We start from the raw sequence: 26,451 nt of genomic DNA, 5'->3' as shown, positions 1-26,451 counted from the left end.
TGTGGGGGTCATTATACTCTCTGGAAGGCTATGAAGGGAACCATTATACACTGCTCAAAAAAATAAAGGGAACACTCAAATAACACATCCTAGATCTGAATGAATGAAATATTCTCATTGAATACTTTGTTATGTACAAAGTTGAATGTGCTGACAACAAAATCACACAAAAATCATCAATTGAAATCAAATTTATTTACCAATGGAGGCCTGGATTTGGAACGATACTCAAAATCAAAGTGGAAAATCAAATTACAGGCTGATCCAACTTCAGTGAAAATGTCTAAAAACAAGGAAATGATGCTCAGTAGTGGGTGTGTGGCCTTCACGTGCCTGCATGACCTTCATACAATGCCTGGGCATGCTCCTGATGAGGCGCCGGATGGTCTCCTGAGGGATCTCCTCCCAGACCTGGACTAAAGCATCCGCCAACTCCTGGACAGTCTGTGGTACAACGTAACGTTGGTGGATGGTGCAAGACATGATGTCCCAGATGTGTTCAATCAGATTCAGGTCTGGGGAATGGGCAGGCCAGTTTATAGCTACATGAGGTCTGGCATTGTCATGCATTAGGAGGAACCCAGGGCCAACCACACCAGCATATGGTCTCACAAGGGGTCTGAGGATCTCATCTCGGTACCTAATGGCAGTCAGGCTACCTTTGGCGAGCACATGGAGGGCTGTGCGGCCCTCCAATGAAATGCCACCCCACACCATTACTAACCCACTGCCAAACCGGTGATGCTGAAGGATGTTGCAGGCAGCAGATCGCTCTCCAAGGGGTCTCAAGACTCTGTCACATGTGCTCAGTGTGAACATGCTTTCATCTGTGAAGAGCACAGGGCGCCAATGGCGAATTTGCCAATCCTGGTGTTCTGTGGCAAATGCCAAGCGTCCTGCATGGTGTTGGGCTGTGCGCCAGCCCTGGCTAACATCTTTTTGGGCTGGTGGGAAGAATTTTTTGTCTACAAATCTGACTCCTTTAGAATACATGTTCAACAGTGACACAGGTTCATTGATGTCTTCTTCACATGGACCGGTACTGAACAGGAGTGTCTTCAGTTTCTACAGGAATTAAATCGAAATGAGTTTAACATTGTCTTGACACATACTTTTTCTTTTATATCAGTTACTTTTCTGGACTTGAAGGTCTCCATTCAGGAAGATGGCCTTATCACGGAACTTTTTCGTAAACCCACAGCAACAAATAGTTTACTCAGGTAAGGTAGCTTCCACCCCCATCACACCAAAAGGGGTATTCCTGTTGGCCAATTCTTGCGAATTCACCGTAACTATAAGTTGGATGAAGATTTTTCTCTCTGAACTAGAATCCTTAAGACCAGGTTTCGAGAACGTGGCTACCCCAAGAAATTGATCTCTTCTGCATTTCAAAGGGCCAGGGGGCATAGCCAGGATTCCTTACTTTCTTCCAACAAACGTTCCAAGGACAAATTTGTCCGTTTCATCACGGACTATAATGACCAATGGAGTCAGGTGAGAAACATTCTTACGACCCACTGGGACATGCTTACTACGGATGATCAAACTTCGCCTCTTGTAGCCCCTCGTCCCCTCATGACTGCTAAGAGGGCCCCCAATTTGGGGGATATTTTAACAAGGAGCCACTTTACACGTCCTTCCATCAGACTGAATCGGGGTACCCGCTTGAGGGGGTTTTTCCCTTGTGGGGATTGCAGTGTCTGTCCCTATGTTCCTGTCACTAAGGATTTCTTTACCAATCCCACTGACCAGAAAATTTATCATTTAAGGTCGTATATTAACTGCAAGATCACTAACATCATTTAAGCTATCATTTGCCCCTGCAGCAGGGTCTATATAGGTCAAACCTCTCAGGAATTCAGGAAAAGAGCACAGAAGCACCTTTCCACAATACAGTTAGCGTCCTCCGATGCCAAAAAGGGTAAGACCCTGACCCCGGTGGCCTCCCATTTTTTGACCAAACATGGTGGGTAGGTCACTAATATTCGATTTTTTGGTTTACAGAGGTTTCACCTGAATACTAGAGGCGGAAATCTCAAGAAACTTTTACTTCAAACCGAATCACGCTGGATCTTAAACCTACGAAGCCTAGCTCCCAATGGCTTTAATGAGGAGCACCTTTACACAAGCTTTTTGGGATGATGTCTTCATTTACTTGTTATTTATTGTATTTTGTATGTTATATAGGTTTTTTTTTCTTTATGTGCAATGTACTCGTGTAATGTATGATTTATATGTGCACATTTACATTATATATTTTCATTCAATTTATTTTTATGTACCTTAGCTCTTTTTTTCCTGTTATTTTTCCTTTTTATTTTTTGCTTGTCCATATTTATTTTTATTTTTTCTCCTTTTTTTTCCCCTTATATTTCTCATTTTTCTTTACTTATGATTTTTCCTAGCGTACTGTTCAGCACCACCCAACACGGTGTGTCTCATTATATGTAACCCTTTATCATAAGGGCTGCTGGCACATAGGCACTTTCAATTGTGTGTTTGTTTGTTTTTTGCTTCTCCCCTGGGCCCATATTTCTTTTTGCGCTTTCTATTGGCAGATTTGAGCATATGGGGGGGGGGGGTAAAAACCCACTATATGTTATATGGTTCCCCTTATTATAGGGGTTGCTGGTACATAGACACTTTGAAATGACCACCCTTTGCGCACAGATATACACTCACCGGCCACTTTATTAGGTACACCTGTCCAACTTCTTGTTAACACTTAATTTCTAATCAGCCAATCACATGGCGGCAACTCAGTGCATTTAGGCATGTAGACATGGTCAAGACAATCTCCTGCAGTTCAAACCGAGCATCAGTATGGAGAAGAAAGGTGATTTGAGTGCCTTTGAACGTGGCATGGTTGTTGGTGCCAGAAGGGCTGGTCTGAGTATTTCAGAAACTGCTGATCTACTGGGATTTTCACGCACAACCATCTCTAGGGTTTACAGAGAATGGTCCGAAAAAGAAAAAAAATCCAGTGAGCGGCAGTTCTGTGGGCGGAAATGCCTTGTTGATGCCAGAGGTCAAAGGAGAATGGGCAGACTGGTTCGAGCTGATAGAAAGGCAACAGTGACTCAAATCGCCACCCGTTACAACCAAGGTAGGCCTAAGAGCATCTCTGAACGCACAGTGCGTCGAACTTTGAGGCAGATGGGCTACAGCAGCAGAAGACCACACCGGGTACCACTCCTTTCAGCTAAGAACAGGAAACTGAGGCTACAATTTGTACAAGCTCATCGAAATTGGACAGTAGAAGATTGGAAAAACGTTGCTTGGTCTGATGAGTCTCGATTTCTGCTGCGACATTCGGATGGTAGGGTCAGAATTTGGCGTAAACAACATGAAAGCATGGATCCATCCTGCCTTGTATGGAGCATCTTTGGGATGTGCAGCCGACAAATCTGCGGCAACTGTGTGATGCCATCATGTCAATATGGACCAAAATCTCTGAGGAATGCTTCCAGCACCTTGTTGAATCTATGCCACGAAGAATTGAGGCAGTTCTGAAGGCAAAAGGGGGTCCAACCCGTTACTAGCATGGTGTACCTAATAAAGTGACCGGTGAGTGTATATATTTTTTATGCTGCGCTTTCTATCAGCATAATTTGCCTCATGATATAGGTGCCAGTCTACTAGCAAATATGGGCCCTCTGTACAATGGTCTCGGTGATATTTCTATATTCCTCCCACATGAAAGGGTTTTTTTCCTCTCTGCACATGCGTCTATCCTGGACAGGATAGTCTTCCGGCTTTTCACCGCTCTGCTCCCCACACACCAGCCATATGTTACGCCTGATTGCTCCACTATTTAAGGTTGGTTGATCCCCTTCCCAGCACACTTCCCCTGACGAAGCTGCTGGTTGCAGCGATACGCGTGGGGCTCCCCACATCGCCTCGGTCCCTTGGCTATTGACCCCTGGACTTCATGCCCTGACACCCATTTCACTGATTCATCTGGTAAATCAGATGGCTTTTTCAGTCCTGTATGTCCTTTTTTTCTCTTTTCCCCTCTCTTTGTGCAATTGTTTTCAGCGTTCCTCCATTTCTTACACAACCAGGGAACTGCTCACTTTTCTACTTGCTAAGAGGGGTTTATACTTCTATATCAGGATTTATTGTATTGTGATCTTGCACTATGTTCCTTTTTCTTCTGTCTCCCTGGGGACGCCCGATGTGAGACTTCATGTGATTTAACATTTATTGGCATTGATATTGTTTTCCAGGGCAGATTGTCCATGTGTGCACACATATATATGCTGCACTTTGCCTTGACATTGTAATGTTATGTCCTAGTCATATGGGACTTCTGGCTATGTGTTTTGTCTTTTAATGGTTTTATTATGTCTACTAATAATGTTGAAATTATGTGCAATATTTGTCTTGTGATTTTGGGTGTGTGCCTTGTATGCACGGGTCTTTTTCTCCTCCTCTCCACCTGCATGGTGTTGGACTGTGAACACAACCCCCATCTGTGGACGTCGGGCACTCAGACCATCCTCATGGAGTCAGTTTCTAACTGTTTGTACAGACACATGCACATTTGTGGCCTGCTGGAGGTCATTTTTCAGGGCTCTGGCAGTGCTCCTCCTGTTCCTCCTTGCACAAAGGCTGAGTCAGTGGTCCTGCTGCTGGGTTGTTGCCCCCCTATGGCCCCCTCCACGTCTCCTGGTGTACTGGCCTGTCTCCTGGTAGCACCTCCAGCCTCTGGACACTACTCTGACAGACACAGCAAACCTTCCTGCCACAGCTCGCATTGATGTGCCATTCTGGATGAGCTGCAGTACCTGAGCCACTTGTGTGGGTTGTAGAGTCCGTCTCATGCTACCACGAGTGTGAAAGCACAACCAACATTCAAAAGTGACCAAAACATCAGCCAGAAGGCATTGATACTGAGATGTGGTCTGTGGTCCCCACCTGCAGAACCTCTCCTTTATTGAGGGTGTCTTGATAATTACCAATAATTTCCATCTGTTTTCTATTCCATTTGCACAACAGCATGTGAAATTGATTGTCCAACAGTGTTGCTTCCTAGGTGGACAGTTTGATTTCACAGAAGTTTGATTTACTTGGAGTTATATTCTGTTGTTTAAGTGTTCCCTTTTTTTTAGCAGTGTACTTTTGGAGGGCTAATGTGGGCCATTAAAATATGTACAGTTCATTATACGATGTAGAGAGTTGTGTGGGGGCCACTATACTGTATGGAGAGCCAATATACTGTATGAGGGCCATTGTATTGTATGGAGGGCCATCATACTGTATGGAACACTGTGTGGGAGCCATCATACTGTACATCTATACAGGGATTGTGTGTCGGAGCCATCATGGTGTGTGGGGGACTATAGGGGCCATCATACTGTGTTGGGATCACTGTGGGGATATCTTAATTTGCAGGGGGGTACTGTAGGATTATCATACTGTGTATGTGGCAGAGTACTGTGGGGGAATTAATTCTAGGAATATCTCACTGTGTTTGGGGGCACATTTGTTGGCATCATACTTTATGGGGGCCATGAAAGTGGTATCTTTGTGTGTGTGTGGGAACACCAAGGGGCTTCAATGGGGACAAAATCACTTTGTAAGGAGTCAGAACTGCAAAGTTGTGGAATATGCTCTTCTGCAATTCCACCAAATATTGTTGTTGTTTTTTTTTGGGGGGGAGGGGGGCGGTTAGGACTTCTGCAATGGGGCCTCATGATTTCTATGCACATCCTTGTAAACAACGATCTTAAAGAGAATATGACAGTAGATTCATGATGTCAGAACCATGGCCATCATGAATCAGGCACTGGCTGCATTATTGCAGCCATGTATGTTTTGTTTCTCTAAAAAGCAGCATTTTAGAGGTAAACATACACAGATGTAATAATGCAATAATGTAGTGTCTCATTCATGCTACTGTGAGGTTCCCTTTACAGCATGTAGTCTACTGGTGGGCAGCAGGAAAGTAACTGGGAATTTAAAGCTGACAGCATTGCATAGTACATCTAACACCTTCCCAAGACCTGAGGAAGAAATAATAGAAACTGTTGACCCTTTGCACTTATATGAACAAAATGGACAATCCCTAGCATGCTATAAATGAAACTGTACAAAGATCACGTGACCACCTTTACCTGATAATGTGAAACCTGTGATGTGGAGGATTTGAGATCAAAGCTAGATCATGCCAAGGCACAATTGCAATTACACAAAGTAGAGAATAGTGCTTGAATAATTTCAGTGGAAACATATAGATAACTGACTGTACTTATAATGCCCCCAAGTGTACATAGAAATGCACTGACCACCAGCCATAACAAGGCTAGGGCTACATGGCAACTTTGGTTATGACACAGATCTTGCTGTTACATGGCAGCGCAATACAAGTGAATGGGGTCACATTGCGACATCAAGGGTACAGTGACAGCAACAAGTAAATCACAAAAAATCCAACTGGGTCTGATATTTTGCAAACTGCTTGTCACAGTACTCTCATCCAACTCAATTGTACTGTGCTGCAATATAGCAGTGGCATATAGCAATCTTTGGCCACGCGACCTGCGTTGTGGCCAAAGTCGCTATGTAGATCTAGCCTTAAACCACTGCCAGGTAGTGATTGACATTCATTACATCATGATAATAGCACCTGTCAAGGTTTGGGATACAATTGATGACAAGTGTAATTCATCTTGAAGCTCTTGTGATGAAAACAGAAAAAAATGTAATGTGCACAGATCCGAGCAAATGGCAAGGGCTAAATTATGATGCTTTCATTGATAAGTAACAACTAAAAATAGTAAGGACAACCGGTGAAGAGGTGAGGTCACAGGTGCTCATTGATGCATGTGTGGATAGAAGGATGGACTATGTGGTCAGATCTGAAAGAAGGGTCATTGGAACATAAATTATTGAAAATGTTAATGTTGGCCGTTCTAGAAAGACTTCTGAGCACACAGATCATCACAGCTTTCTGCATATGGTGCTATGTAGAAGAAGACCACTCAGATTGCTCATGCAGACCTCTACAATGGGCTTTTTGAGTATATGAACTGGGCTATATAGCAATAGAAAAAGGTGGCCTGATATAAAGAATCATGTGTTCTTAATCATCATGTGGGACACTATTAGAGTTGAGAAAAAAGATTTGCAGGACCCTAGTCCAGCAGCCACATCAGTCGTCTGCGGTCACAGGACCAGAGGCCTTCCAACTTCTTCCTACCTGCTGGCATCCCTGTTGCCTCTTCGGATTAGTAAGCCTGACACATGTTCATTCCCGCATCAATGCGTTCACAATGATGACATCACACCTACTAATTAAAAGAAGCTGCGGGAGGTATAGGAAGGTTTGCTGTGGTCTAATGAAGTGGCAGCTGGACAAGGGTTCTGCAAGCTTGGTGCTTGGCATGGGTGTGCTTGCATTGCTCACATGGGAAAGTGATGGCACTAGGAAGAGCTGTGGGATTCAGGCAATCAATTAAAAGCAATGTGATGCCTTGGGCTTTTAATAGGAAATCCTGAAATTCATGTGGATGTAGCTTTAACATATACTACCTACTTAAACATTGTTTTAGACCAAGTACACTCATTTATGACAGTAGTAGTCCGTTTAAGCAGCATAATGTTCATTGCCACAAAGTAAATTGTTCAGGATGGGTTTAAAAGAAATGAGGAAAGGGTTTAAGATTTTAATCCAGTGTCTGTGGGGTGAAAACCAGTCGTCAACAATTCTGGTAGTATGAGGAGGACGTGCACAATTTTAGGCATGTGTTTTTAATACAATGGCTTTAGTTTTCCTTTTTTGTTTTTATTGAAAATCTTTCAGATTTTCTAACGAAAAATCGCTATAGTCAATTAAAAATATAGGGATACCGATAGCTGTAAGTCAAATGACATACCTGTGTGTTATATTCAAAACAGAGGTATTGGCAGGATAACACAAAATTGTGATAAACATCAGACCATGAAAGTATCTGTGATTAATGTAGGTACGGTCTATACTTACAATTAAATGGTGTCTTTCATAAACAGATGAACTCTATAAAACAGAGCCACAGAACAGAATACTGATCTTAAAACAACGGTAGGTTTACTGGCCATTTATTACAGCACCTACTATTCTATTTTATAATTAGGGTATCTTTATTATATAGGCTTTTGGGGATGATCAGTATTTCTATACATCCATCTGTCATTTAAAGGAATGATTGTCACTAATTCGCTCTGCCTAGGATCTGCCTCCGATAAGCTGGTTAAAGAATATAAAGCAACACTAAATCCTTACAAGACTGATCTACTTAGGAGTGACAAACTCTTGTGCACTCTGTCACCCTACTGAGGGAAAAAAGACAATCTCCACAAATGCATGAGTCATCTCCTTCAACACACAATGCACAGTACAAGTGGTTAAGATGGACTCTACAATGTGTATACACAAGTCATTTTTAAATCATGGTGGCCACTTCAGTCAAGGTGCTGGAGAAGCATCTAACTGACATGAGGAGACTTACACAGGCAATGCTCCCTGGAAAAAGGGTATAAAAATTACCTCTCCCCACTGTTCTTTACTGAAGGACAAGAGATTAGAAATGTTGCAAGGCTTATTGAAAGGTCAGATATTGACTTAAAGGGTAGCTACTTCCAATAGGTGGAACTAAAAACCCCGCTTTATTACTACTGGAAAAGAGATCATTTGTTTCACCTTTACTGTAATGAATGTGGAAAAACTGGTATTTATTTCTAAATATATTTGATTCCAAGGTAGAGCAAGAGCAACATCACTCGCCTTTTTGTGGTTATAAAAGTAGGATCCTAATCCAAATGTATACAACTCTTTATTCCGAGTACATACCACTTTATTTTGTATTGCTCCTTAAAATGTAAACGTGACCTGTTTGTCCAAACTCCATGGAGCTTTGTCAAAAACAGAGTTCCGAAAGTAGGAGAAGGTATCGGTAAATTATTGTAAAATGGAATAGTGCTTCAGAAAAATTATCTGAGCTGTGTCAGGAGTACACCTTCTATTTAATTATACACAGCAAAACAACAAGTAGAGAGAAATTATATGCATATATGATTATCATAAAAAATATTGGCTATAATGCAGGAAACAAAAGACTTGTGGCGAGTCAGCTTCCATAGTAAACACAGAAAAATGTATAATCAAGAAACCTAAAAACAATAAAAATGTAAAAACTCTCTAAAGATATGAATTAGGCAACTGTGGACTTGTGATATAAATACCAAATCCAGGAATAGTCCAGGATATAAATCCAAGAACCTGCCATACACAAGGGGCTGCTGTAGATGATGCTGATAAAACACAAGGGACACAGCTTAGATTTGTGAAAAAGTCTATAGCACAAGTGTAACATACAAAACTATACAGTTCATGATAGTGCCAACTGTCTATTGTTTAGTGGGTCATCACCAAACTGTAATATGGTGAATATGGTTGCTTTTGTTCAAGATATTGTACAGTACTTACCCCTAGATGATGCGAGTCCTTGAAAGTCAAGAAAATATGGTGTCTCGCCCAACAAGACCAATAAAATTTGTTTTTGAGCTTACCCAATATAGAATGTCAATTGTATTTACAGTCCCTAAAATGCCAAAAATGGTATAGCTGGTTATTCTATCAACACTTTTTTGTTTCACATGTGAATTTGTGACGTTAGAATCGTTGAGGTTTTCCGCCATCACATGATATTTCATAAAAGTTTTTTTTTAAAAAAGAACAGTAAAAGGAATTATATTCCAACCTCCAATATTGTTTAAATAGCTCATACTTTATAGCGACTAACGAGCCTTTAACCTTCATGACCTTGGGATTTTCCATTTCTCCGTGTTCGTTTTTCGCTCCCCTCCTTCCCAGAGCCATAACTTTTTTATTTTTCTGTCAATATGGCTATGTGAAGGCTTATTTTTTGCGGGACGAGTTTTACTTTTGAATAACATCATTGGTTTTACCATGTTGTGTACTGGAAATCGGGAAAAAAATTCCAAGTGTGTTGAAATTACAAAAAAAGTGCAATGCCACACTGGTTTTTTGTTTGGCTTTTTTGCTAGGTTCACTAAATGCTAAAACTAACCTTCCATTATGATTCTCCAGGTCATTATGAGTTCATAGACACCTTAAATGTCTAGGTTTTTTGTATCTAAGTGGTGAAAAAAAATTCCAAACTTTGCTAAAAAAAAAAAAAAATTGCACCATTTTCCGATACCCGTAGAGTCTCCATTTTTCATGATCTGGGGTCGAGTGAGGGCTTATTTTTTGTGTGCTGAGCTGATGTTTGTAATAATACCACTCTTGTGCAGATACGTTCTTTTGATCGCCCATTATTGCATTTTAACATAATTCTGGGTTTTTTTATCGCTACGCCATTTAGCGATCAGGTTAATCCTTTTTTTTATTGATAGATCGGGCGATTCTGAACATGGCGATACTAAATATGTGTAGGTTTGATTTTTTATTGTTTTATTTTGAATGGGGCGAAAGGGGGGTGATTTAAACTTTTATATTTTTTTTATTTTTTTCACATTTTTTTTAACTTTCTTTTTTACTTTTGCATGCTTCAATAGCCTCAATGGGAGGCTAGAAGCTGGCACAACTGGATCGGCTCAGCTACATAGCAGCGATCATCAGATGTAGCTGAATTGCTGGCTTGCTATGAGCGCCGACCACAGGGAGGCGCTCACAGCAGGCCGGCATCAGTAACCATAGAGGTCTCAAGGACCTCTATGGTTACTATCCTGATGCATCGCTGACCCCCGATCATGTGACGGGGTCGGCGATGCGCTCATTTCTGGCCCGATGGCCAGAAGCGCCAGTTAAATGCCGCTGTCAGCGTTTGACAGCGGCATTTAACTAGTTAATAGCGGTGGGTGGATCGCGATTCCACCCGTCGCTATTGTGGGCACATGTCAGCTGTTTAAAACAGCTGACATGTCCCGGCTTTGATGCGGGCTCACCGGATGTCATACGGATGTTGCGATAAAAAAAAAATCGCATGACACTCGCATGACACTCGCATTACAATCACATGATTTTCCTCCGTTTTTTTGGTCCGTAAATCGGACCGTTTTGTCTCTTGCAAGTGGAAATGAGCCCTAATACCATTGAAAAAATAGCATAACATTCTAAGAAAGGGACCTCATTAGCTGCAGACCTAATGCGACTTCTAACATCATTTATGATAATTCTAACATGCCCACTGTCTTGGTGTCATCTTTGATTCAGATCTTTCATTCACTCCCCAGATTTGATCACTTGCCTGCTCATGTCACCTACACCTCAAAAATATCTCTAGAATTAGACTTTTTCTTACCTTTAACCCCTTAACGACCGCCGATACGCCTTTTAACGGCGGCCGCTAAGGGTACTTACGCTGTGGAAAAAGTGAATAGCGCCCCCCAGAGTCGGATTTTCTCTGGGGTCTCGGTTGCCGAGGGTAGCCGAGACCCCAAAGAACATGATCGGGGTCGGTTTTTACCGACCCCTGTTTTGCGATCGCCGGTAATTAACTGTTTACCGGCGACCGCAAAAAAAAAAAAAAAAGCGATCTGTAATTCTCAGTCCTGTGTCAGAGGACAGAGAAATAGGGGGATTTGGGGACCCTATCATACTCACCCGGAGTCCCTGGGTCCTCCTGCGTCTCCTCCTGCCGGCCGGCTTCTTCCTCGGGAAAGAAAATGGCGGGCGCATGCGCAGTGCGCCCGCCATCTGCTGCCATCTGCCGGCCGGCAGGAGAGACGAGTTGGGGCTAAAATTAGGGTTAGGGTTAGGGCTAGGGTTAGGGCTAGGGTTGGGGCTAAATTTAGGGTTAGGGCTAGGGTTAGGGTTAGGCTACTTTCACACTAGCGTTTTTTGGCTTCCGTCGCAATGCGTCGTTGGAGAAAAAACGCATCCTGCAAAAGTGCTTGCAGGATGCGTTTTTTCTCCATTGACTTGCATTAGCGACACATTGCGATGGATTGCCACACGTCGCATCCGTCGTGGGACGGATGCGTAGTGCTTTGGCGGACCGTCGGCACAAAAAAACGCTACATGTAACTTTTTTTGTGCGACGTGTCCGCCATTTCCAACCGCGCATGCGCGGCCGGATCTCCGCCCCCGCCTCCCCGCACCTCACAATGGGGCAGCGGATGCGTTGAAAAAACAGCATCCGCTGCACCCGTTGTGCGGCACTTACAACGCTAGCGTCAGTACGTCGGCCCGACACACTGCGATGGGCGGAGTACAACGCTAGTGTGAAAGTAGCCTTAGGCTTCTTTCACACTTGCGTCGGTACGAGGCGGTCGCAATGTATCAGCCCGACGTACCGACGCACGTTGTGAAAATTGTGAACAACGTGGGCAGTGGATGCAGTTTTTCAACGCATCCGCTGCCCAGTCTATGTCCTGGGGAGGAGGGGGCAGAGTTACGGCCACGCATGCGCGGAAATGGCGGACGTGACGTACAAAAAAAAGGTTACATTGAACTTTTTTTGTGATGACGGTCAGCCAAAACACAACGGATCCAGTGCACGATGGACGCGACGTATGGCCATCCATCGGTAATACAAGTCTATGGGCAAAAAAGGCATCCTGTGGGCACATTTGCAGGATCCGTTTTTTGTCCAAAACGACGGATTGTGACGGATGCCACACGACGCAAGTGTGAAAGTAGCCTTAGGGTTAGGGTTGGGGCTAAAGAAAGGGCTAGGGTTAGGGTAAAATTTAGGGTTAGGATTGGGGCTAAAGTTAGGGTTAGGGCTAGGGTTGGGGCTAAAATTAGGGTTAGGGTTGGGGCTAAAGTTATGGTTAGGGTTGGGGCTAAAGTTAGGGTTAGAGTTGGGATTAGGGTTAGGGTTTGGATTAGGGTTGGTATTAGGGTTACGGTTGGGATTAGGGTTACGTTTGGGATTAGGGTTGGGATTAGGGTTAGGGTTGGGATTAGGGTTAAGGTTAGGGTTGGGATTAGGGTTAGGGGTGTATTGGGATTAGGGTTAGGTTTGAGGTTAGGGTTGAGATTAGGGTTAGGGGTGTGTTGGATTTAGGGTTTTGATTAGGGTTATGGTTAGGGTTGAGATTAGGGCTGTTTTGGGGTTAGGGTTGTGATTATCGTTAGGGTTGTGATTAGGATTATGGATCGGGTTGAGATTAGGGTTAGGGGTGTGTTGGAGTTAGGGTTGGAGTTAGAGTTGGGGGGTTTCCACTGTTTAGGTACATCAGGGGGTCTCCAAACACGACAGCCAATTTTGCGCTAAAAAAGTCAAATGGTGCTCCCTCCCTTCTGAGCTCTGCCGTGCGCCCAAACAGTGGTTTACCCCCACATATGGGGCATCAGCGTACTCGGGATAAATTGGACAACAACTTTTGCGGTCCAATTTCTCCTGTTACCCTTGTGAAAATAAAAACTTGGGGGCTAAAAATCTTTTTTGTGGGAAAAAAAAATATTTTTTTATTTTCACTACTCTGCATTATAAACTTCTGTGAAGCACTTGAGCATTCAAAGTTCTCACCACATATCTAGATAAGTTCCTTAGGGGGTCTAGTTTCCAAAATTTGGTCACTTGTGGGGGGTTTCTACTGTTTAGGTACATCAGGGGCTCTGCAAACGCAACATAACACCCACAGACAATTCTATCAAAGTCTGAATTCCAAAATGGCGCTCCTTCTCTTCCGAGCTCTGCCGTATGCCCAAACAGTGGTTTACTCCCACATATGGGGTACCAGTATACTCAGGACAAATTGCAGAACAAATATTGGTGTCTAATTTCTCTTGTTACCCTTGTGAAAATAAAAACTTGGGGGCTAAAAAATCTTTTTTGTGGAAAAAAAAATATTTTCTATTTTCACTACTCTGCATTATAAACTTCTGTGAAGCACTTGGGCATTCAAAGTTCTCACCACATATCTAGATAAGTTCCTTGTGGGGTCTAGTTTCCAAAATGGGGTCACTTGTGGGGGGTTTCTACTGTTTAGGTACATCAGTGGCTCTGCAAACGCAACATAACGCCTGCAGACCATTCTATCAAAGCCTGCATTCCAAAATGGCGCTCCTTCCCTTCCGAGCTCTGCCGTGCGCCCAAACAGTGGTTTACCCCCACATATTGGGTACCAGCATACTCAGGACAAATTGGACAACTTTTGGGGTCCAATTTCTCTTGTTACCCTTGTGAAAATAAAAAATTGGGGGCTAAAAAATCTTTTTTGTGGGAAAAAAATATATTTTTTATTTTCACTACTCTGCATTATAAACTTCTGTGAAGCACTTGAGCATTCAAAGTTCTCACCACATATCTAGATAAGTTCCGTGGGGGGTCTATTTTTCAAAATGGGGTCACTTGTTGGGGGTTTCTACTGTTTAGGTACATTAGGGGTCTGCAAACCAACATAACGCCAGCAGACAATTCTATCAAAGTCTGCATTCCAAAACGGCGCTCCTTTCCTTCCGAGCTCAGCCATGCGCCCAAACAGTGGTTTACCCCTACATATGGGGTACCAGCATACTCAGGACAAATAGGACAACAAATTTTGGGGTCCAATTTCTCTTGTTACCCTTGTGAAAATAAAAACTTGGGGGCTAAAAAATCTTTTTTGTTAAAAAAAAAATATTTTTTATTTTCACGACTCTGCATTATAAACTTCTGTGATGCACTTGGGCATTCAAAGTTCTCACTACACATCTAGATAAGTTCCATGGGGGTCTAGTTTCCAAAATGGGGTCACTTTTGGGGGGTTTCTACTGTTTAGGCACATCAGGGGCTCTCCAAACGCGACATGGCGTCCGATCTCAATTCCAGTCAATTTTGCATTGAAAAGTCAAATGGCGCTCCTTTGCTTCCGAGCTCAGCCATGTGCCCAATCAGTGGTGTACCCCCACATATGGGGTGTCGGCGTACTCAGGACAAATTGTACAACAACGTCTTGGGTCTATTTTCTCCTGTTACCCTTGTGAAAATAAAAATTTGGAGGCAAAAAGATCATTTTTGTAGAAAAAATGCGATTTTTTTATTTTCACGGCTCTACGTTATAAACTTCTGTGAAGCACCTGGGGGTTTAAAGTGCTCACCACACATCTAGATAAGTTCCTTCAGGGGTCTAGTTTCCAAAATGGTGTCATTTGTGGGGGGTATCCACTGTTTAGGCACATCAGGGGCTCTCCAAACGTGACATGGCGTCCGATCTCAATTCCAGCCAATTCTACATTGAAAAAGTAAAACGACACTCCTTCTCTTCCAAGCTCTGCGGTGCGCCCAAAAAGTGGTTTACCCCCACATATGGGGTATCGACGTACTCAGGATAAATTGCACAACAACTTTTGTGGTCTAATTTCTCCTGTTACCCTTGTGAAAATAAAAATTTGGGGGCAAAAAGATCATTTTTGTAGAAAAAATGTGATTTTTTATTTTCACGGCTCTACGTTATAAACTTCTGTGAAGCACTTGGGGGTTCAAAGTGCTCACCACACATCTAGATAAGTTCCTTAAGGGGTCTAGTTTCCAAAATGGTGTCACTTGTGGGGGGTTTCCACTGTTTAGGCACATCGGGGGCTCTCCAAACGCGACATGGCATCCGATCTCAATTCCAGCCAATTCTGCATTGAAAAAGTCAAACGGTGCTCCTTCACTTCCAAGCTCTGCGGTGCGCCCAAACAGTGGTTTACCTCCACATATGGGGTATCGACGTACTCAGGAGTAATTGCACAACAACTTTTGTGGTCTAATTTCTCCTGTTACCCTTGTGAAAATAAGAATTTGTGGGCGAAAAAATCATTTTTGTGAAAACAAATGCGATTTTTTATTTTCACGGCTCTACGTTATAAACTTCTGTGAAGCACTTGGGGGTTCAAAGTGCTCACCACACATCTAGGTAAGTTCCATAAGGGGTCTAGTTTCCAAAATGGTGTCACTTGTGGGGAGTTTCCACTGTTTAGGCACATCAGGGACTCTCCAAACGCGACATGGCGTCCGATCTCAATTCCAGCCAATTCTGCATTGAAACAGTCAAACGGCGCTCCTTCACTTCCAAGCTCTGCGGTGCGCCCAAACAGTGGTTTACCTCCACATAATGGGGTATCGGCGTACTCAGGAGAAATTGCACAACAAAATTTGTGGTTAAATTAAAAAAAATGGTTCTGAAGTAAAATGTTTGCAAAAAAAGTTAAATGTTCATTTTTTTCTTCCACATTGTTTCAGTTCCTGTGAAGTACGTAAAGGGTTAATAAACTTCTTGAATGTGGTTTTGAGCAGCTTGAGGGGTGCAGTTTTTAGAATGGTGTCACACTTGGTTATTTTCTATCATATAGACCAGAGGTCCCCAACCGCCGGTCCGCGGACCAGGACCGGGCCGTTGGGGTTTTTCAGCCGGTCCGCGGCGCCGCTGACAGCTACTGCGGCTAAACATGCCGGTTGTGCGGCCTTCACTCCAGCGCCGCAGCGTTCGTCATTCCCCCTTTGGTGGGCGGCCGTGGAGTTCGGGCGGAAGTCTCCTCCCCCTCATCCGCCACTCCCTCCTTCCATCTCCCGCTGTACGAGCAGGGCAGGCGGCTTCCACAGCCGCAGCTCCTCCCAATCCGTGACGTCACCATGTATTTCCGGAGTCACCATGGGTGAGTCATATCCGGCCTGTGCTTGTGTGTGGGAACAGCGGGCTGGGCCCCTCTGAATGAAGGTATTACCGGCGGCTGTGCAGGGTCCATGTGTGGGGAGCTGGGGTATAGATGTAGCAGTGCTGAATATTTTTTTCATGAAGTGGCCATGAAACTTAATAAATAACAAACTCAGCTCTGCTACATCAGTAAAAAAACAATTGATTAATCATTAATCAATTGATTTTTTACTGATGTAGCAGGGCTGAGTGTGTTATTTACTGTTTGTTACTCATGTGCTCTCAAGAGAAGTTATCGGTCCACACTGCACTGCACTGATAAAAGTACCACAAAGCTTTAGCATGAGGCCAGATGTAGCAGAGAGGAATGTGTCACTTGTAGATTTCATACACAGAGTGATTCATTTGTCGGGTTTATGAAACACTGAACACAGATGTAGCAGAGCTGATGGTGTCACAGCAGAGTACATTCATTCATTAATCATTAATGAATGTACTCTGCTGTGACACCATCAGCTCTGCTACATCTGTGTTCAGTGTTTCATAAACCCGACAAATGAATCACTCTGTGTATGAAATCTACAAGTGACACATTCCTCTCTGCTACATCTGGCCTCATGCTAAAGCTTTGTGGTACTTTTATCAGTGCAGTGTGGACCGATAACTTCTCTTGAGAGCACATGATCAATGACTAACACAGGTCTGCTACATCCGCACCGCCGTGCCGGAGGAAATGTTATGGAATGATCAGGAAACTCCACCCCCATATGACCAAAGCCCCGCCCCTGCCCCACCCCCACCGGGCCATGGAAAACTGGTCTTGCTTAAAGCCGGTCCCTGGTGCAAAAAAGGTTGGGGACCTCTGATATAGACCCCTCAAAATTACTTCAAAGGTGATGTGGTCCCTAAAAAAAACATGGTGTTGTAAAAATGAGAAATTGCTGGTCAACTTTTAACCCTTATAACTCCCTAACAAAAAAAAATTTTGTTTCCAAAATTGTGCTGATGTAAAGTGGACATGTGGGAAATGTTATTTATTAACTATTTTTCGTGACATATCTCTCTGATTTAAGGGCATAAAAATACAAAGTTTGAAAATTGCAAAATGTTAAAAATTTTCGCCATATTTCCGTTTTTTTCATAAATAATCGCAAGTAATATCGAAGAAATGTTACCAATAACTTGAAGTACAATATGTCACGAAAAAACAATCTTAGAATCAGCGGGATCCGATAAAGCGTTCCAGAGTTATAACCTCATAAAGTGACAGTGGTCAGAATTGTAAAAATTGGCTCGGTCATTAAGTACCAAATTGGCTCTGTCACTAAGGGGTTAACTTGGCAAAAAACACTTACGGTACTTTGGCTCTTATTCATTCTCTTCTGTACAATCGCAACTTTCTACTAATCGGTCTCCCTCTCACTAAACACTCCCCTCTCCAATCGGTCCTAAATGCAGCTGCCAGGATCATATTCCTCTCCATCCGCTACACAGATGCTTTTTCCCTGTGCCAGTCATTGCACTGGTTGCCCATACCATACAGAGTCCAATATAAACTTATCACTCTCACTCACAAAGCGCTCCAGGGTTCAGCACACCTCTATACCTCTCCCTCATCAAAGTCTACCATCCTACCCGTGCCCACCGTTCTGCAAATGACTTAAAACAAAAGTCCTCAATAATCTGGACCTCCCATAGCCGTCTTGACGACTTCTCGGGTGTTGTGCCAATCCTTTGGAATGCACTAACCAGGACAATTCAATTAATTCCCAATACTCACCTAAAAGCGCATTTCTTTAGACTGGTCTATCACCCCACCTCACTTATTTAACTATCCCGGTTCGGTTTATGCAAAATATCCTTCAAAATCATGACCCCGGTAGCAACTGTTCACACACCCTCCACGCTCTTACTAGCCCTCTGTGTCTATACTGTACACATAATGGCTGTTGACTGGTTCATGCAGCGTTATGTACATACCCTATTCAGTATATTATGGCTGTATTGTACAATATAAGCCTATTTTACTGTTTACCTTACATGTTTCCCATATTTCCTCATAGTTTATAAGATTGAGAACAGGGTCCTCTTTCCTTTTCATATCTGAGTTATGCTTATTCTGTAATGACTTTATGGTCTGAAGAAGTCCCCCCTAAAATTGTAAAGTGCTGCAGAATATGTTGGTGCTAAAAAAATTAAAAATATTATTATATTATTAATTCTGAATAAAAACATAATTGCCTATGTGTATGTTGGTTTATTTATTCTCACAGCACTGGACAGAAAAGTTTTATACCTGGCTACGTTCACATTAGCGTTAAGCTAATGTGCGTCGGGTTTGCGTCGGCGACGCAGCGGCGACGCATGCGTCATGCGCCCCTATACTTAACATGGGGGACGCATGCGTTTTTTTGTTGCGTTGTGCGACACATGCGTCTTTTTTGCCGCAAGCGTCGGACCAAGAAAACGCAACAAGTTGCATTTTTCTTGCGTCCGATTTTCGGCAAAAACCGACGCATGCGTCGCAAAACGCAGCGTTTTTGCGTGCGTTTTGACGCGGTTTTGCGTGCGTTGTGCGTTGCGTCGCCGACGCAACGGCGCACAACGCTAGTGTGAACGTAGCCTTAGTTACTATGTTTTCATATCACCCTACTGTAGGAAAGAAACTCAGCAGTCAATTTTTCCAGTTTATGTCATGGTGCATAAGACTACACACCCTTTTGCTCATTTTTCTGCTAGATTCCCAATCAGGGAAAAACCTAAGATGGTGCGCATGTAGACTATGCCAGTGTTGCAACAATGAAACTAAACTGGAGCCAACTAAGGCTTTGTTCACTTGTACGCTTGATACACATTTGACAGAAACCTGGGCTGGGGTCCATTGGATGCCACAGGTGTCCACTGCATGATGGATTTGTCACAGATATAATTTCATTTGTCTGCTCCTATGATGAAAAACACCCAAATTCACAATGCAGATGCAAATTCAACCTAATGGGTGCAAGCCACGCTAGAAGAAAAATCTGTAACAATTGTATAGGGGTAATTTAGCAAAAGGAGTCAATGTAAAAAGTATACTAAAGGAATGAGGAGTTGGGGAAAGAAAATGTTGAAGACACAAGAATAAGGTGACTGACTATAGTAATGTAAAGTAGCATATTGCTTTGATTCAGTTGTTTCACACCTGACATGAAGGATGACAACTTTATCCTGATATTCTATTTGGCGTGATGATTTCCAAAGTTTGTGTTTACTTAATAGAAAAGATTAATGGTATTGTTATAAAAGCCAAAATTGTTCCTAAAGATCTACTCCATGGAAAAAGTCTGTATACTCAATCATAATATATTCATGGAAAAGAAAGTATATCCCATATGATGTAGACATTGGACTCTTAATTATGCGACTAGTACTGTAGCTATATTTCAAATAATTGTATTGTTCTCTCTGAAGGTATTATATCATCATCATCATATAACTTCCAGAAATGAAATGATTGGATAATTGAGCATTCGCCTGTCCCTGGGGATATTAAATGAGATTATGCTGTCTATATATGATTCTACTCACTTACCTGGATCTTGAAATATCCATACATCCTTGTCAATCCATGCCTTAATATATTACACATAGAAATATTCATAATATTTATATTAAATAGATTAATTAATTCCTTATTTATGGTTCAGTTTCTTACAAGAACTCACCCATCAAATACCTTTCTTATATGGTTGATAGCTTAACGACATTAGTCCTAAAATTTTAACTGTTGCCAAATGTATGTTTCTCTTTATAGTCACAAGTCTAGAGGGAGCACAATAGTATAAACCAATCCTATACTCTCCCATCATACTCTTACCCATTATTTGTTGCCTTTTCCGCATTCTTCACTTTTCAGGAGCTCACACCACCATTTACAATGTCCTATTTCTAATACACTTATTTCATCCCTATTAATATTAGATCACATTATGAAATTAATAAATCCAGAATTCTCACCTTCCAACCCGCAGAGCTGTTGCTATCACCCTTATCTTTGAAGTAGGGTACAAATCGCACCATCCAGTCGTAGATTTGAGAAAGGGTCAGACGTCTCTCTGGTGAGCTCTCTATGGCCTTGGTGATGAGATCAGCATAAGACAAGTTACCCCAGGCATTCCTGCGTGAACTTTTGGCTTTTCGCATCTGCCCTGGGTCAAGGCCAGGGGGAGGCAAGGGCAAATCCACCGAGCCTTCGGGAAGTGGTGGCCAGGTGCAAGAACGAGGGCGACCCTGAGGTTCCACATCTGATTCAGCTTCCAATTTCTCCATCACTGGCTCTCAAAAATTCCCTTCTGTCTTCAACAAAAAATGTACTTAAATCCGCATTTGAAAATCGTCATCCAGAAACAAATCTTGAGGGAAAAGGGGCATAAAATTACTAAGCCAAAAATATGTAAGTTTAGGGCGAACTATCTGACTACAAGAAAAGGCTCACCTAAAGAAAAAAAAAATTGATGTAAATCAGTCTGAACCAGCAAAAGCAAAACCAATGGTCATATAAAAGAAGGGGCTAATCTAATGAATGTTCCAGACATTGGCAAACATTGCAATTATTAGAAGGGCTGGTTAATAATTTGCAGAAAAAAAAAAGATATTTTACTATTTAATTATCTAACAATGAATAGTTGAACAGAAATTCAGTCCACTGTTTGCAACAAGGGTTCACAGATCAGGAAGAACTTGAAAATCAGAGGCTATATTGTCTGCCAAATGCTTACCCAATTGTAATAATTACAGAAAACTAATTTCAATAGAACAACAGACTGCGGAAGCAGGTAGCAAAGAGGTAATAGTAATCCACTGATAAACGGCTGCACACAGATTAAGGTGAACTCGGAAAAACATATTTTAGATGTCAGCAGGTTACAACATTATGCCCCATTGTGCATGAATGATGGGATTTCTGCTAGAGATATCATAAGCAGGCATTCCCTAGCGTTGATATTTAGGGTTAATACAGCACAGCAATTTTGCCAAAAAATGTAAATTCCAGATATTATCTATAATGAGATTTCTGTGCATTAAAAAGAAAGGGAGGTGCGTTTGAAATCTGTCCAAAGAGGTGTCTTTTGCAGCAACAGATGTTCTATAGACGAAAAAAAGAAAATCCTATTAAAATTCAAAGCAAAAAATTCTTCCAACCCCAAAATTTGATGGGTGGAGGCTGGGTAGAGGGGGAAGTGCAAAGTCTCCCCTTTTGAATTTACAAGTCACCCTTTAATAAGACTATCATTGCTCTTCTCCCCTCCTCTTCACAATTCTTGATTCCGGGGTGGTTCCAGATGATACCTTTGTGATACTGGGTCTTACTTGCCCCAGTCAGATAGTAACGCACAGCCCCCTTCTCAAAATGCGAGTCACTTGTGCCCCCCTACTACAATCCGGAGCCACACGTGGGGACATGCTGCGGTTTGGGAAAAAGGCGCTGAAAGACACATTGTCATTGTAGAGCTAGCCAGTGAGAAATGAATGGGGTGCGTTAGCCCCAAATCGTGAGCTAGGAATCCACAGAGAAGGCAGGGGATCCCTCAGTGACAGAGAAGGAACAGTAGCAGGCTGGGTGTGAGAAGGAGGGCTGCACACCTGCTCGCCAGTGCTGGGAAGGAAGACGCTCCGCTCCGCTCCGCTCCTCTCCTCTCCTCTCCTCTCCTCTCCTCTCTTCTCCTCTCCTCTCCTCTCTTCCTCCCCCGGTCTTTCTCCTCCTGGGACAGAGCAGGATTAAACCATGTGTGGGGATCGCCTTGCTCTGCACTCTTCACCTTAAGCATTTAGAGAGAGGGAGCGAGACAGAGAGAAATAAATAAATAAGATGCAGCCTTTGCTCCTCCTATCCTGTCTCCTCCTCCTCTAGCTGCTTTTACATGAGAGACTGGCTGGGATTTGTACAAGGCTGACAAATGTGTCATCTATAGGAGAAAGACTGATACATACACAAACTTCTTATTAATTACTGATTACATGGGCAGGTGCAGAAACAGATGCAGAGAGATCAAGGGAGAAATCAGAAATACTCCATATAGAAATCACGTCTGATGGACTATGTAGGTGGAATACACTGTTCGCCATGGGAAAAGGGAACATTCTACACAGGCAGCCAATTACCAACATGATTACATATAGATAATCCGCACGCATAGAAATCACGTCTGATCCACTGTATAGGGGAAATACCTGGTATATGACGGGAATAAGGAACAGCATGCACGTGATCACTTTTAGAATCTAGCTAGAGATCACATCATACACAGGCAGTCGACTATCACCATGATCAGGAAATATATATATATATATATATATATATATATATATATATATATATATATATATATATATCTAATATATAAAGGTGTGTGTGTGTGTATGTGTGTCTCCAGGATTGGCATCTGCACACGGGGATATGAACACACACACAAAATGCGCCACACAGTACCACGTGCTTGAACACATGTACCACCCTCAGCACACATTTCACCACACATACACCAACCTCGCCACATAAAAGTCGAAACACAAAAGTCACCACTCAAAACTCACCACACGCAAAATTCGCCACATGCAAAACTAGGCTCACGCAAAACTCGCCACACGTGCAAAACTCACCTCATGGAAAACTCGCCACACGCAAAACTTGCACAAGCGGCAAAATTGCCACATGCACAAAAGTTGCAACACATGCAAAAGTTGCCTCATGCAAAACTTGCACATACTCAAAACAAACCACACATAAAACTCGCCAGGCGCAAAACTCGCCATGTGCAAAACTTGCTGCACACAACTTGCTACACTAACCTGTCACATGCAACTCGACACACAAAAAGTTGCTACTAGAGATGAGCCACCTCCCTAGTGTTCGGGTTCAGTTCAGTTTCTCGAACAGGGACGTGTTCGACGAACACCGTCGAACCCCATTGAAGCCAATGGCAGGCAAACACAAACACATACAAACACATGGAAAACACATAGAAAACACCTTAAAGGGCCACTGTCACCCCCTCCAGCCGTTATAAACTAAAAGAGCCATCTTGTGCAGCAGTAATGCTGCAGTCTAACAAGGTGGCTCTTTTAGTTTTTGCTTCTGTTATTCCCTCAATAAAGCGTTTTATAATTTTCCCTAAATACCTGTCTTTGTACCTGGAGGCAGGTCTGAAGCCTCCTCTGTGAAGCGCCCAACTGCCGTCACTTAGCTCTTCTGGGGCGATGGTCACCGCCCCCTGCGTGCTGTTCTTCTTAAATCCGGCGCCTGCGCTGTGCGTGCCTGCCTGGGGCAGGCGCAGTGTTCATTGGCCGTCATAGCTCAGATGCCGGGTGCCTGACTGCGCCTGTGAGGGCAGTGCGGCCACTCTGTTACTGAATCCCCGCCCCGCACTGTGTTATGCATTATGCACAGTGCGGCCTGGGATTCCTGGGCAGATTCCTGCACAGACCGACGCTGGAAGGCGGGGAACCTGGGGGAGCATCTGACAAGCGCAGTGCGCATGCCCAGGAATCCCAGCCCCGCACTGTGCATAATGCATAACACAGTGCGGGGATTCAGTAACAGGGTGGCCGCACTGCCCGCACAGGCGCAGAACGGAACCCGGCATCAGCGCTAGAACGGCCAATGAACACTGCGCCTGCAGTGGGAGTTGTGCCAAAAAATGAACCCAATACATTCAGACTAATCCACCATTTGTCATATCCAAGGGGCAGGTCAGTAAACGACAACATCGACGCGGAACCAAGTACAGTACTATGTACTGTACCTCCTTTGACGAGGCAATCAGGCGGGTCAAGAAGTTGGTAAGGGGCACCCTAATGGCCAAAACAGACATTGAGGGGGCGTTCCGGTTACTACCTGTGCCTCCGAATAGTGTCCTCTTATTGGGCTGCTTCTGTGAAGGAGCATACTACGTAGATCGCTGTTTGCCCATGGGGTGCTCCATATCCTGCTCACTATTTGAGGCGTTTAGTTGCTTCCTCGAATGTGGCACATATTATCCATTACCTTGACAACTTTTTATGCCTGGACCCAAAAGATTCGCCATAGTGTGAAAACACGTGGTACTCCACCTGTGAGAAGGAGAGAGCTGGAGGGAGAGTGGACACCCCAGAGCCGAGGGGTTAGATTGAGAAAGAAAGAAGGCGGTGTAGCTTGCTTCATGGGTGGGGTACTCTACTGAGTAGCAGAAATTGCTACTAGGCCCAAAAGGATTTCCTGGGCCAGATGCCGTTACAAAATAGTGCAGCGCCCCAGAGTCCTGGTCGTTGCAGTACTGTGGCTCCGCCACTAAGGGGAGCCATGGTACGTTCGATGGCACTGAAGGAGTTCCTCCAATCAGGTATCACAGACACCAATATGTTTCACAGCTGGGCCTCCGGGGGGAGCTAAGGGTGCTATTCATTAGGCCACTCCCCACCATAGTGGGTAAACTGGGGGTCAGGCAGGAAGTTAGGGAGAACGCTGACGGGATTGAACGGAGCAACACCTTGTGGCAGAGGGTGTTGTGAAGGGAGAGACTGTAGGGTCTCTGCCAGGGGTGGGATCCTGGCAGAGGCTTGGCATTGAAAGAACGTAACGGGACCGTGCCTGCTCAGAATAGCGGCGGTGCCCAAGAAAGGACTAGAAGCGAGACAGATTGTGCTGAGTGAGAAACGAGATCAAGCAGAAGGAGAATACCAGCAGGGGTTTTGTTGAAAGAGGCAGCACCTTGCTGAGGCGCAATACCGGTGGCCGGAACGCCGAGGGAGTGGATTAGAATACAGCTTCAAGCCATACTCCAAACAGCGGCAGGACAGTCGGTCTCAGGCGGGCTGTCTACCACATATCGCCTATGAAGTCTTGGGGGGCAATTGCGGGAGAGGGGCGACTCTAGGGTCCCGGAAGAACTCCAGGCCTACCTGACAAACGGGTGCCATTCCAACCTGAATACAGGGAAGGGGTGGATTACAGAGGAACATCAAATCGAGTTGTGAGGGAACTTAAGAAACAGACACAACCGTTGTGGGGTTACTTTCCGTGAGCACAGCAGGGAAGGACTACAACACATAGCGCTAGAAGGAAGGCACAGATTTCCACCTGAGAGGAGAACTCTGGAGGTGCCATTGGACCGGCCGGACTTGCGCAGCCTGGTGAACCGTATTCTGGACTGAGGACTCAGAGATCTCCAGTAAAGAGGTAAAGAGACTGCAACCTGGTGTCCTCGTTATTTACCGCGACTTACACCCCACAACTGCACCGCTACATCGCTACCATTACTACCACCTATTACACCGGACGTCCCCCACTGACGGACAGGGCCACGGACCGGGTCTAGCCACCGTGACAACCCCGAGACTGAGAACTAGAGGCCCGGCTCCGGGTACCCCTCGGCCCTGCGGCGGTGTGGGGGCGCTCCAATAGTAGTTAGGTAAACAGGCAGTGTAGCTTGCTTCATGGGTGGGGTACGCTGCTGAGTAGCACTAAATTCTACTAGGCCCAAAAGGATTTCCTGGGCTAGATGCCGTTAAAAAATAGTACTTAAGTAAACAGGCGGTGTAGCTTGCTTCATGGGTGGGGTACGCTGCTGAGTAGCACCAAATTCTACTAGGCCCAAAAGGATTTCCCGGGCTAGATGCCGTTACAAAATAGTACTTAGGTAAACAGGCGGTGTATCTTGCTTCATGGGTGGTGTACTGTGCTAAGTAGCACAAAATGCTATTAGGTACAAAACGATTTCCTGGGCTAGATGCAGTTAAAAATTAGTAATTAGATCAACAGGCGGTGTAGCTTGCTTCATGGGTGGGGTATGCTGCTGAGTAGCACTAAATTCTACTAGGCCCAAAAGGATTTCCTGGGCCAGATGCCGTTAAAAATAG

At 43.9% G+C, this 26,451-nt stretch overlaps 1 protein-coding gene across 2 annotated transcripts in view; it reads right to left on the bottom strand.

Annotated features, from left to right (window-relative positions):
- LOC143815888 (forkhead box protein O6-like) overlaps positions 1–22,451 on the bottom strand; it is a 374,302-nt gene extending 351,851 nt beyond the window's left edge. The window contains exon 1 of one of the 2 annotated variants that reach the window (XR_013223838.1): positions 20,575–22,395. Coding sequence is in view for 1 of the 2 variants with exons in the window: in XM_077295621.1 (XP_077151736.1) it covers positions 20,575–20,886 (312 nt within the window). In the remaining variant the exon portion in view is untranslated. Of the gene's footprint in view, positions 1–20,574 lie in introns of both variants that reach the window. The other variant, XM_077295621.1, reaches the window with a different exon arrangement.
- Between the last annotated feature and the right edge of the window lie 4,000 nt (positions 22,452–26,451).

This window comes from Ranitomeya variabilis, chromosome 3 (genome assembly GCF_051348905.1).
Source record: "Ranitomeya variabilis isolate aRanVar5 chromosome 3, aRanVar5.hap1, whole genome shotgun sequence".
Classification (NCBI taxonomy): domain Eukaryota; kingdom Metazoa; phylum Chordata; class Amphibia; order Anura; family Dendrobatidae; genus Ranitomeya; species Ranitomeya variabilis.
Note: the sequence above shows the minus strand (reverse complement) of the source record. Positions and strands in the feature narration are given on the sequence as shown.